At 40.5% G+C, this 12,835-nt stretch overlaps 1 protein-coding gene across 1 annotated transcript in view; it reads left to right on the forward strand.

Annotated features, from left to right (window-relative positions):
• The window catches only part of TET1 (tet methylcytosine dioxygenase 1), a 98,604-nt gene that overhangs the window by 16,924 nt on the left and 68,845 nt on the right, over positions 1–12,835 (forward strand). Inside the window, exon 2 of the mRNA XM_044420459.1 lies at positions 623–2,682. Within this exon, the coding sequence (XP_044276394.1) occupies positions 742–2,682 (1,941 nt within the window). The 5' untranslated portion in view covers positions 623–741. The remainder of the gene's footprint in view (positions 1–622; positions 2,683–12,835) is intronic.

Raw genomic sequence — 12,835 nt, forward strand, 5'->3', positions numbered from 1 at the left:
AGGCTATTATGGTACAATCACCCTGTCTTGTTCATAGAATTTTATGGGAGCCTTGATGTAGTCACCTTCAGTGTGTAGTTCTTCTGTGAGTACTCTTTTTTACTGGTGCTTTTTTAAACTAGAAAAAGACAATATTAAGAACATCCAGAATACCTGGGCAATGCCTCCTGATGGTCAAGAATAGGAGCCCTTCATTTGGCAGCACATATCAACTTTGTGAATAGCCTTCGAGTGTCATCCTATGGGTGTTTGGAAAGAAAAAAGTTGTACAACTCCCAGCAAAAGTTCTAGGGCTTCTTAAGTCTAATCATGCATAAGTTTGTGTCTGTGGGCTCCGTTGCAGTCTGTAAAATCCTCCTTACAGTGTGAACGTAATGCATGCTTTCTCAGCCTAGTGAGAAAGGTTGTTGGAGTTGCCCTCCTCAACTCTCAGCTTTCTTGACCATTGGCCATGTTGTCTGGGGTTGATGGGAGTCATGGTCTGAAAGAACTGTAGAGCAGATTGGTGTCAGCTGGTGTAAAGGCCACTGTTAATATTGCATGTCAAGTACGTCAAACATTCTAAACCATTATGCAAAGATTATTATAATTTTGCATTCTTATTTTCCCTTGTCTCTTTCAGCTCTGTATTATACAGAGGGAACCATTTTGAATATGCAGGCCTCTACAGAAAAAAGAACATTTGCAAGAATCCATGCTCTTTCATTCCACTTCTAGTTACACATCTGCTGCTCGACAGAGATGGCTCGTGATGCCAGATCTTCACGATTAGTTAAAAAAGAGGAGATAAGCAAAAAGAAAGTGAGCCCAGTCAAAAAGAAGTCTTGCCAAGTAACAAAAGATGCCAAGAAAACTTCCCCAAAGGCAGAATGTTCTGCAAACTGCAAAAAGTTAATGGAAGGAAAGAACGATGGCAAGAAAAAGCCACAAGAACGGAAAACACTGCTGAGCCCATCTTGCCGATTTCTCAGGAGCAGTGTCACCAAAGCCTTCTCTGGAACATCTTGGATGAATCTGGAATTATCTGATAATGTTCTTTTTCATAACCAGCCTCAGTTGAACTGCAATGGCTTTACCATGACTCTTCGCAGGAAACCATTTTCCCATAGGCTGTTCCAAATGTCGGCAATTTCAAGAGCCAAGAAAGTTGTCCCAGTGAAAAATACAGGGAAAAGAGAGAAGTCTGAACTGGGAGCCTCCTGTGGATTAGGAAAAAAAGCTAGAGAGACTGCAAGAGCTTTCAAACAGGATTTAAACCAGAGTTGTGAGTTAACTTCTCCGAAAGGAGACAGCACTGCATGTGTTATAGAAGGAAGTCACTCTGAATGCAATGGCCAAGCCAAAAAAGAGTTGTGTCCTGAAAAAAGCATTTCTGCTTCTGATTTTGACATACCAGATAGCCATAATTTGGAAGTGTTAAATGAGGAATGCAAGTGTAAACTAATTGTAACTGATGATCAGGCCTTAGTTGAGAGTGATTTCTCTACTCATACCTCAAATGAAAACTTGACTGAGCCAGCTCCACGCTCTTTACAACTTGATTCTGCTATTGCGTTAAAGGCACATGACAACAAATTGGGAACAATTGTGAAACCACACTTGAAGAATAGTCTAGATCTGCCTCCTGTGCCCGAGGAACATCCTGATTCCACACTGAGTCTTTCCTCTGGAGCAAATTCAAAGGTACTTGTGGAAAGGCCACAGTCTCCCACAGAATCTCACTCCAAAACTGGCTGTGGTTTGGTGCTAACTAATTGTGAACCTGATGCTGCCATTTTGATTACCTCCGAATTAATTTCAAAACTGCATTTAGATGATCCATGTGCATTACCACAGCCCCATCTCAAACAAGATCCTGTTCCTGCCATTCAAGAAAAACCTACTTCCACCTGCATCTCTGAATCAGAGGGTTGTTCAAAAGATCCAGCCCTTTCTGTGAATTCTCATTTCCCAAAGGACTTGGAACAGGAGCCAAGCTCTAAAGCACTTGATTCATATTTCAGCTCCAAACAAAATGATCCTGCAGGTGACCAAACAAATGAAGTAGCAGTTTTCGAACAAGTTTCTAATACCTCTCTGACAAGTTTTATCTTAGAGGATCTTGAGTGGACACTTGAAAGGATCGCTGCAGAAACACTTACCGCAGATTCAGCTACTGTGCCTCTTATGTTGCTTGAGTCAGAAAAAAATGCAGCCAATTCAATCTCAGCAAATGGGAGCAGTGAAGTCTTTGAGGAAAATATTCCCAACTCCTCTGAAGATGCTAATTCAGGGTTGCCTTCAGACACTGCAGGGGTTCCAGGTACAAGGGCAGTTGAGCCAGATGAATGTGTTCCAAAGCCTCAGGATCACTTGCCGCTTCTGGGAAGTGATGGAAAAGACATAAACTCTGTTCAGTGCACCAGGAACTATGATGCTAATCCAGTTACAGCTTCAGAGCCATCCTCCTGTGGAAATCCAACTGGTGGTCCTCCTGTATCACTTGCCTCTTCGCAACCTGTGCTCGAAAAGAAGAAGCGCAGGCGATGTGGAGTTTGTGAGCCATGCCTGCGAAAGACTAACTGTGAAGAATGCAGCTGTTGCAGAAAACGCAAAACAAGTCATAGGATATGTAAAAAGAGAAAGTGTGAGGAACTGAAGAAGCCTCCACTCGCACTTCCCCCTGTAATTTTATCTTTAGAGGTAAGCAACGTAATATTTGAATTCATGTTTAAATATAGTGTTTCTAAAAGTTGGTGTATTGCAGTTGACAAAATGTTCCTATGTAACTTGGTTTAAATGTTGGAAATAACTTGCACGCTTTAAAAATGATACTGTTCTGCTATATGAACACCACCTGATGCACTGTTAAGTCTATTGAACTAAATCCAGTCATATTTATTTCCATGTAAATATCCAAATGATCTAGATGTCCAGAAAACAAGTAGTTGCAGATTCCTTCATGTATGGAACCAACATTAGTTCTTACAGCAAAAACTAGAAAATAAATACAATGAAGAAATGATGGCCTTATTTCTCTTCACCACCACCACCACCATCATCCTCATCATCCAAACACTGTAATTGGTTTTTTATTTATGTATTTATTTTTGCAGGTAGTTAGCATTCAATTCTTTCTTGTACTGATTGAACTGATTGCTGACTTTGTTTCAAGACAATAATACAGTTCGAATACAGAGTGAATTCAGAAACCACATTTATCACTAATAATTTAAAGGTGGATTCTTGTACATTTCTCTTTTAATATACCTAGATTTTGTCTGTTTGTAAATGTAATGTGTAACCTTTCAGAACTGATGAAAGTTCAGGGGGATGATGTAGAATCACCATTATCCTACTTTTCTAGTAGAATGAATACTAGAGATAAATTAAGTTTTTCTTCTTGTTGCTTTAATCTGCAGTTTCTTCTGTGAATGGAAAAATTGTCTTTTTAAAGCTTTAAGATTATTCCCATACTTGGTAATCTTGATTTGTTATTTATTAGTTGCCTGTTAACTTGTCCCTTCTGTAATATACAACGATTTAGTCATCAAAATTTAAAACACAATTCTGGTAATCTAGGAAAATATCAGATCAGCTACCTTGTTGGTGCAAAATTAGAAATACATGAAAAAGGCCATAATAAGGGTAGTAACATTTGGCCACCTAATCAGAAGGAAGGACTCACTGGAGAAGACCCTAATGTTGGGAACGTTGGGAACAATAGATGACAAAAGAAGGAGGGGACGGCAGAGAATGAGGTGGCTGGATGGAGTCACTGAGGCAGTTGGTGTGAGCTTAAGTGGACTCTGGGGGATGGTGGAGGACAGGAAGGCCTGGAGGAATGTTGTCCATGGGGTCGCAATGGGTCGGGCATGACTTCGCGAATAACATGACAGTGTGATTTCTTGTACTTGTTTTCCAATAAAGAACTATATGACATTTCCTTGGGAGATACTGTAGTAGCAATATCTCCATTGAGACAGGAGGAGTTAACTTTAGCTTCTTTTTGGTTATGGGATTTTATAATTTGAGTTTGCAGTCTCTTTTAAGCCTCTTATCTAAGGTTTGTCTGGTAGGGATTCAGCCTGATTTCTGTCTCAGATCTAGCCAGAGGATGGAGCTGTAGGAAAACCAGCCAGGCTAACTAATATGAACTTAGCCCCAACTGGGATAGTTTAGAGGTGGATTACAGTTGTTTCTTTTTAATCAGATATTTTAATTTCATCTTTGTGATCTGATATTCTACCAGATTCCACTGGATGATGAATAGCATTCCTTAGAAATTGCCTGCTCTTCATGATATGTTCTTGTACATTGGGAGGGTGTTTAGAAAAAGAAGAGAAAAAGTCAGTGAAGTGTTGGCTCTATTATAAGATACTATATGCCTGCAAGCTTCCTTGAATTGTTTATACAGCATACAATGGGATGTGACAGTGCCTGTATAGTACTATTAAATTATGTCCATCTTAACTGATTTGGTGGATTTTGCTATCCAGTTTGGGAAAACTTTGATCAATTTGATTATTTCTTGCATCTGTGAGCAAGAGGATTAAGGATAGTTTGGCAATAGTGTGTTGTTGCTGTCCATGGGATTTTCATGGCAAGGATACTGGAGTGGGTTGCCATTTCCTTCTCCAGTGGATCACGTTTTGTCAGAGCTCTCTGCTATGACTGTCCATCTTGGGTGGCCCTGCATGGCATAGCTCATAGCTTCATAGCTACACAAGCCCCTTCCCCACGACAAGGCAGTGATCCATGAAGGGGAACACTGTGTTAAGTTAAAGTAAATATAGGTTATGAGGTGTTCATTTCCCTTGACACAGCATTAAGGTGCAACTGAAAATGTCATGTTTCTTTGATATTTTGTGCAGCCTGGCTATTAGGAATATTGCAGGGTAAAGATATTTCAGATTGAACTTGCCAGAACTGTAAAGACTGGCATGGAAAAGAAAAGAATAAGCATTACTAGAAAAATGGAGTTACTTTGGAAGCTTATTATGTGAGTGTTGTAGCTGATTTGCATGTTTCTATATACAGGCAATGTTACTCTCACCTTCCACACAAAACCCATTCATTGATATAGTAATTTCAGGTGGCCATATATTACAGTTCTTCCTGGGTGTTATTTTTGCCCTTATTTGTATAAGCTTATGGCTGCATCCAGATGTTCTTCCAAACTATGATTTGTAGCATATTAAGTGAATGAGTGTTCTGCATGCATCTTCCTTCTCTTTATCATAGAACTTAATTCCATGCTTCCTGTTTGAATCAAACCACACTTTGACTTATTCTGATGCCCAGATCAGCAAAGTGCTGTTTGAATTATTCCTCCAAGCCTGAATTACAAACCAGAATGTTGTGAAACCTACCATGGTTAATCATATTGACTCCGACTCTATCTGCAGCATAGGTCATACCCTTTGAAACTAGGCTGTAAACCAGATTGGAAAGAATCCACATAAATTCATATAAAGTAAGAAACATGGAGCTGATTTGCCATCAGGAGTTCATGTTGTTTACTCAGAAAAAGCAGAATTAATCATCTGAGAAGAATCAAGTAAAATTTATATCTCAGGATAAAATCAAGTAAAATTTATATCTCACAATAATGAGAGAAGCTAATCTCCTTTAAAAGGGTTAGCAACCCAGTCCCCCTAACTTCACCCTGTCCAGTATTATGAGCCTGTATGGACAAGGATCAAAAACATATGTGATTGGCCTTGCGTCTCATAAGAATATTGTCCTGCATCTGTAGGATATTAATTTACTATCTCATATCTAATTTATTTGGGATTTAAGTTCCATTGAATCAGTGAGACTAAACTCTCCAAATACGTTTTTAGGGTTGAGGTGCCAGACAGCAACACCTCTACCTTTTTTTGAGAATCATCCTTTTTGTCTGTTTTAATTTGTACACCAGCCCCTCAAAATGTTTTTTCTGGTCTATAAACATTTCTCTCCCTTCTGGTATTGCACATCTTGTATACAAACAACATTCAACATTTAACTGCCTCCATCAGCCTGCGGCAAATAAGAGTAGCAGTCTCAGTGGACAAATGAACCATTTCCTTGGTTCATTTATAAGGCCAGGAATTAAATAGCATACACTTCCAGTGAAGTTTGTAAGACATCAACATCGCACTCAAAGCTTGGCACACTGCAATTTTGGGAAAAGGCTTTTGAACTTGACCTAGAAACAATATTTATTTATCGCTTGTTAAATCCTGGCAGTTTATTGAGCACAAGTCACAAAATACAGCAATTTCTGCCTATTATGGTTGAATTAAGGCAATTAATGCTTCAGAGCAGACATTGCATGCACTGTGTTTCTCTTGCATATCTTAGGTTGCTATGCATTCATTTTGTGTTAAATGGAGAGTACACCCAGAAGCAACTTGCAGTCCAACAACATTGGGAAAGGAGTTGCCCATCCCTGCCCATCAGAGAATTTCTACAGATGGTTAACAAACTAAGACATCAGCTGTGCAATCCTGTGTTTGTCTACTTAGAAGTAAGTCCCACTCAGTTCAGTGGAATTTATTCCCAGGTATACATGGGCAGGATTGCAACATAACACATTTATCAGATGGCTTCTCAGATGCAAGCATCTGGACACTCGATACAGCTGCAGTGTTGCAGGGACTTGACATTCAGGAAAGAGGTGGGGCGAAGAGCTGAGGAGAATGAGAGCGCATTGAATGAGAGCGCTGCTGAGAAGAGCAGCATGAATGGCAGAGGAGGGCTGCTGAAGGAGCAAGCAAGAGCACTGCAGGAGAACCATTGATGGGGGAGGCATGTTTGACCCTGAGCCTCAGTCCTGGGGAGAATAATGGCTACAACAAGGCAGCTGTGCCTTTAGCACACACGCACTCTTAGCTATTTTCATGATTGCAGGCTGCACTTCTTTTCTAAACAGATCAATGCATTCACATGTGTTTAATTGAGTTTTAGAGGAAAAGATGAAGGGTTTGAAACCAGGATAATCGTTGGACCACAGCTGTAGCTGCTATATATATTTGCTGCATTCAACATATGTGAATACCACTTTGAGAATTACTGCTTTGGATGGTTATATTTTGTATGTTAGAATGAGCATTGTTATTTTAACCTACCTGTGCAGTTGCCGAGTCCTTGTAAAAGACTGTGCTTTGAAGTTTGCTCCAGAACTTATATTATTTGTCCTTCTTGGCAGTAACATTGATTTGACAGATAACCACTGAGGGGAAAAAACACAATGAAACTGGTGAAAACAAACCACATGAGGCATTGGTTTCTCCCTGTTCGGCACCAGTTAGGCACTATCTAAAGTACTGTGTCTAGTTTTGGGCGACAAACTTCTGAAAGGATGTAGACAAGCTGGAGGGGATTCAGGCAAGGATCATTAGGGGTCTGGAAACAAAGCCATGTGGAAGAAAGAACTGAGCATTCCTAGCCTGGAGAATAGGACTGAAAGGAGATATGATAGCACTTTTCAAATACTTGAAAGGCTGCCACACAGAGGAAGGCCAGGATCTTTTCTCAGTCATGCTAGAATGCAGGACATGGAATAATGGGCTCAAGTTACAGGAAGCCAAATTCCAGCTAGACAACAGGAAAAACTTCCTGACTGTTAAAATAGTATAGCCATGGGACAAATTACCCAAGGAGTTTGTGGGGTCTCGCATATTGGAGGTGCTGCAGTTGAACAGCCATCTTTCAGACATACTTTAACTTGGAATCCTGTATTGAGTAGAGAGTTGGACTCAGTGGCCTTATAGGCTTCTTTCAACTCAACTGTTCTGTGACTCTGTGAAAAGCAAGGTACAGATATTCAGTTAAGTTTGGATAGGGACCTGTTCACTCCCCTTTCCTGCTGGATTATGCATGCTTCAAACTTGCTTAAGGAGCAAAGTAATGGAAAGGGGCGCTTTCTATCCCTGGCTGCATTGGGTATAGAGAATGAGGCTGTGATCTGCCAGTTTGTTCACACTGACTGGGTGTACATAACATGACAACCCATACTTAAGCTTGAATATGTCTTGAACATGGGTTGCCATATGGATTATAACAGTGGGTTGCTGTATTGTGTGATCAAACCAATTGCCCAGGGAGCCCTATGTATTAATGTGGTATTAGAGAAATGTACTAAATTAATAAATAAAGCACAAACAACTCATGAAGAGGACCCATGATTTGTTGTCAGATTATGAAATGTGCATCTGTGGTTTAACAAATCATGGTTTGTTAGCTCAGTTGGGTTCACACACCAGGCCTGAGTTCAACTACAACCCGCACTCAAACCAAATGGAGCCTTGATTATGGGTTGTTATGTTGTATGGACCTAAGCATTGCCTCCTTTGTTTTCACTAGTGCTTATCTTGAATTTGTACTTCAAGTCAGAGCAATACCTGGAAGAATGCCTGGTTTGCACACCACCCCAGTGCACTGTGATTGGTTTAAGCTGCATTGGGGTACGGTGTTTTCTCAGTTGTTTTTGCATATTTCAGCCATGTTGGGCAATATTAATTAAGTGAGCTGTTTGATCATGCATACTGGCCCTCTCTCAGGCTGCCTCTTGAAGCTCTGTGCAGCTAACAGAAGACTTGGTGGCTAATTCTTGGCCTACCTTAGTGACTTTCTTTTTCTGGCCCTGTTGGCAAATGGAGCACTCCCAAGTCTCAGGAGGGAGCATGTAAAGGTGGAGTGGAGCCTTTCTGGCAGAACTGGGTTAGTGCTGTGTATAAGACAATGAAAGTGTCCTTCCAAGTTGCCAAGTACATTTGGGAAGGAGGAAGCCTTGTAGAAATAAATAAGGAAATGTTTAAAACATGTAAGTAGATGAGTTTTGATATAAAGCAGACCCGTGCATATGGACTGCATAATCTAGTTCCTGCCTCACAGCAACATTGTTTCTGCAATATCATGTATATTTTTGTATTTTTATTATTTATTTAGTAAACATAGAGGTGCCAAGGTCACCATGAAAGAATGGCAGGAGTTGAGGCAAGAAGTGATTAAGGCAAGGAAGAAAAAGGGTTTTGGCAGGGGCTAGTTCAAGAAAAGGATGAACTCTAGCTTTTCTGTTGATCTTTTTTCCAGGCTAAACATGCTTCCCTTTGATTTCTCCTGACCTTCTCATTGTATAGCGGCTTTGCTTCTTCAACCTTTCTTTTAAGCCTTCTCTCTGCCTTTTTAATGAGCCAGCCCCCTTTCTTCAACTTCTTTTTTGCTGTCAGTTTCGTTTTGTGGGCACTTCTATGGGGTATGGGGAGTGGTGTGCAGTTTGTACCGTCAATATAATGCTGTCAGTTTTTGTATTGGGCCCTGTCTGTTCCAATTTGTATCAGGGAAAAGCACTTTTCATCCTGGGAATTCTAAAACACTATCAGTAAAATTATTGTTCCTCTGTGGTGCTTGATGTATGATATACAAACAGACTGGAATTTTGTGTAAAGACAGAGTAAATACTGAAAAGCAAAATAGTCTGTAACTGGGACAAGACTGAGAAATGGAAGATGTATTCTCCAGCACAAACATTTGACAGGACCTGCAGTATAGCATAACTCTTAACTCTTAAACATTTATATGCCGTCCTTTGCTGCAGCCTCAGGACGGCTTACAAAAATATCAATATAAATAACAATAAAATAACTAAGCAGGGAGGCATTTGCTGTGACTTTCCACTCAGACTGAACCATGCGTGTGAAAAACCTCAATGCTTCCAACTTTGCCTTAATTTTCCTCCATCAGACAAGTAAACAGGTACCAAGTTCGCACATGTAATCTAAATGCAATTTCAGAAAATAGATAAAAATGTTGCCAGGTGCATCGTACATTCTCAAAAATGTCCCTTGTTTTGGCTGAGTCTGTACATAAATACCAACCTCTAGAATCTGAAAAGATAGTTCGAAATTCTGGATTTTTTAAACTTAAACAGCAAGCTAAGATATAGCAGAACTAGGTTAACAGTGGAACCCTATGCATATTTACTCAGGGGAAAAGAAAACTGTTTACTGGGGCATGCTACCAGGTAAATGTGCACAGGATTGCATCCTAAGGCTGTGATCTTATGTACACCTATTTGGAAATACAACTCTTTGATTATGTACTTCAAAAGTTATTCATTGCAAACGTAGCAAATCACACTACTTATCCATTTTAACTACATCGATTGTTATTGCAGTAGGGTGGTTCAAGTCAGATCAGGTGTAGCCTTGTGAATATGTATGTTTCCTCCTGAGTGACTTGTGAGTTATCATTAATGCATCACTCATTCCTGAGAGCAAATAGCAGGTTCCTTTCTTCTAGTCTTGGTAATCATAGGATGACTAATATCATTTTACTTGGTAAAGCTAGTATGCATAGGCTTGGTGAGACAAAGGTAAGCTGAGATTGTCTCCAACCATCTGAGAACTAGATGAATGGTGTCCTGTAATGACTTTATTTGTGTTGACTAGTTGATTACTTATTTATAACATTCGTATCATGTCTTTTCCCCTCTTGCAAGGAATCCAAAGTGGCAGTAGTGAGATACAAAATATTTTATATGTTATGCTTTACTTGAATGCAAATATTACTAGAGAATTATGAATAGCCTCTTACCCGGTTGTGAACAGGATTTGATTCTAGCTGAGCAGGCTGGTGAACTAGGTTCTAGAGGCATGTAGAAAGATCTTGCAAATTGGAGAACTACTTTCAGAGTGTTCATGATAGGCACTTTGAAGGTAAATGTGCCAGTGACTATTACGATTTTATTTTAAAGGCTGGATTAATATATCTAAACTTTTGGCTTTCTGAATAGTAGTGATTCCTCTACAGTATTCTTTCGCCAAATAAGCAACATACAGAAATCTGTCTTCTGACATCACTGGAATTTAGTTCAAAACAGTTCCTAAGATGTCCAATAAAAATGAAATAATAATAATGGACCTCTCCTAAATGCCAAGTATTTAATGTGTATGTCTTAGCAAGATGTGAATTAATAAAGTAGTGGGAGTTGTAGACCAAACCAATAATAATAAAGATTTTGCATATGCTTAGTGCATTCTAGGGTTCAAAGCACTCCACATGCATTAAGAGTTGTAGTCCTCACAACAACCCTGTAAGGTTAGTTAGTATCATCATCATAATAATAAAATAATCATCATCATGATTGAGTTCATGGCAAAGATAACATTTGACCCGAAGACTTCCTGTTAGCTTAGGGGTGACTTTTGTGGGACTAGTTGTAGAACTTTTTCTGTTTAAGCATGCATTTAGACATAGGTTGCACCCTTGGGGCAATCCTATGGTCTCCCAACACTGAGAGCCAGTGTGGTATAGAGGGGGGGGGGGGACCTGGGAGCTCCAGGCTCTAGTCCCCACTTAGCCATGGAACTAACTGGGTGGTTTTGGGCCAGCCATAGAGACTCAGCCTGAGCTATCCCACATGGTGGTGGTTGTGAGGATAAGACTGAGAAGAGAAGGCGAAATGTGTAAATCACCTTGAGTTCCTTGAAAGGAAAACAAGGTGGGATATGAATGAATGAAGGATCACGGAGGATAGCGAATAGGATCATTTGTGCTCCAGCTCCAACTCTCTCTTCACAACTGGAACTCTGAGCACAAAGCCTCATCTTGACCCCCTCCCCCACCAGATGGAATTAAAGGGACATACTGGGGGGACTGGGAAGGGAAGGAGGCTGGGACCAACAGCCTTCTCCATATCCAAATGGTACCTCAGCTCTTTCCTTCCACCTGTGACATTTCATCTGAATTGCTAAAAATGACCGAGCAGATGAAATACAGAGTGCAAAGGAAGCCCGGCAAAGATTGCTGTCGCACCTTGTGTTGGATGCAGCTAAACCTCTGTGTTACTTGCATCAGAAGAGACAACATAGCATTGTGCCCTTGGTCTCTCAGGCAGTACGCTACTCCAGCGAGAGACATTAAGTTGCTGGTTTTTAAGCGCTCTGTGTTCTGAGACTTGCATAAATTTATCTGTCAGAGAACTTTTGCATGTCTGCCACAATACTACAAGTTCCAGAAGACAAGAGTGTCCGACATGGAAGGGCAGAGAGATTTTAGGGTCGCCTTCCCTTGCTTGGTACCCTCTGGATGCATTGGACTACATTTCCCATAAATCTGCAACCCAGAGTTAACCCAATAATAAAGCATGCGTGAATTAACTTGAGGTGGTTTAACACCCAAAGCACCTTGCCTTCTAGTTTTGATTGATGCAATCCTAGAAGGCAGGGTGCTGGCTTGCTGTCATTCAGGCTCACAATTGTTTAACCCAAAAATTATTGTGGCGTGAAAACTGGGCTACTTTGTAGCTCTTCGGTCTTTTTCTGCAGTAAGAAAAAAGACAAGTGGTGGGAAAACACAGGCAGGCTATGACTGGACCCCAGAACATTTTGTGAATGAGGCAGAATGTGAATGGTGAGAGAAAAACCTTGTCTGAAGCACCCCTCGGTAGAGAAGACGGAAGCGGAGGTGGTATTTTATTTTAACCCTTGAAGGCATTTGAAGCAGATTAAACTGCCATTTCTCCTCTCTCTGGCCATGTAGAATCTCGCAATGTTGTAGACGCTTGCTGTTAACATGAAGAAATCTGCAGTAAATCCAATTGCATCTCGAGTTCCTGCAGATGTTTAATTCCATTACTGAATCGATCGTGTTGCTGTAGCGAGGAGTTGGGAAGGGCTCCCTTTCACACGTTCGCTTGCTGTGTGTGTGTGTGGGAACAAGAGCTGTCGTTCTCTTGACACCATGCCAGAACAATGCATTGAGCTGGTCGACCAGCCAGTGATTAGGGACTCTTTACGACGGATTTCTTTTAAGAAGACAAAACGAAAAAATCAACTTGTTGAGCTTATCAGATAAATTCCTTTCT

The sequence above is a fragment of the Varanus komodoensis genome, unplaced genomic scaffold (genome assembly GCF_004798865.1).
Source record: "Varanus komodoensis strain SLA01 unplaced genomic scaffold, ASM479886v1 scaffold11, whole genome shotgun sequence".
Classification (NCBI taxonomy): Eukaryota; Metazoa; Chordata; class Lepidosauria; order Squamata; family Varanidae; genus Varanus; species Varanus komodoensis.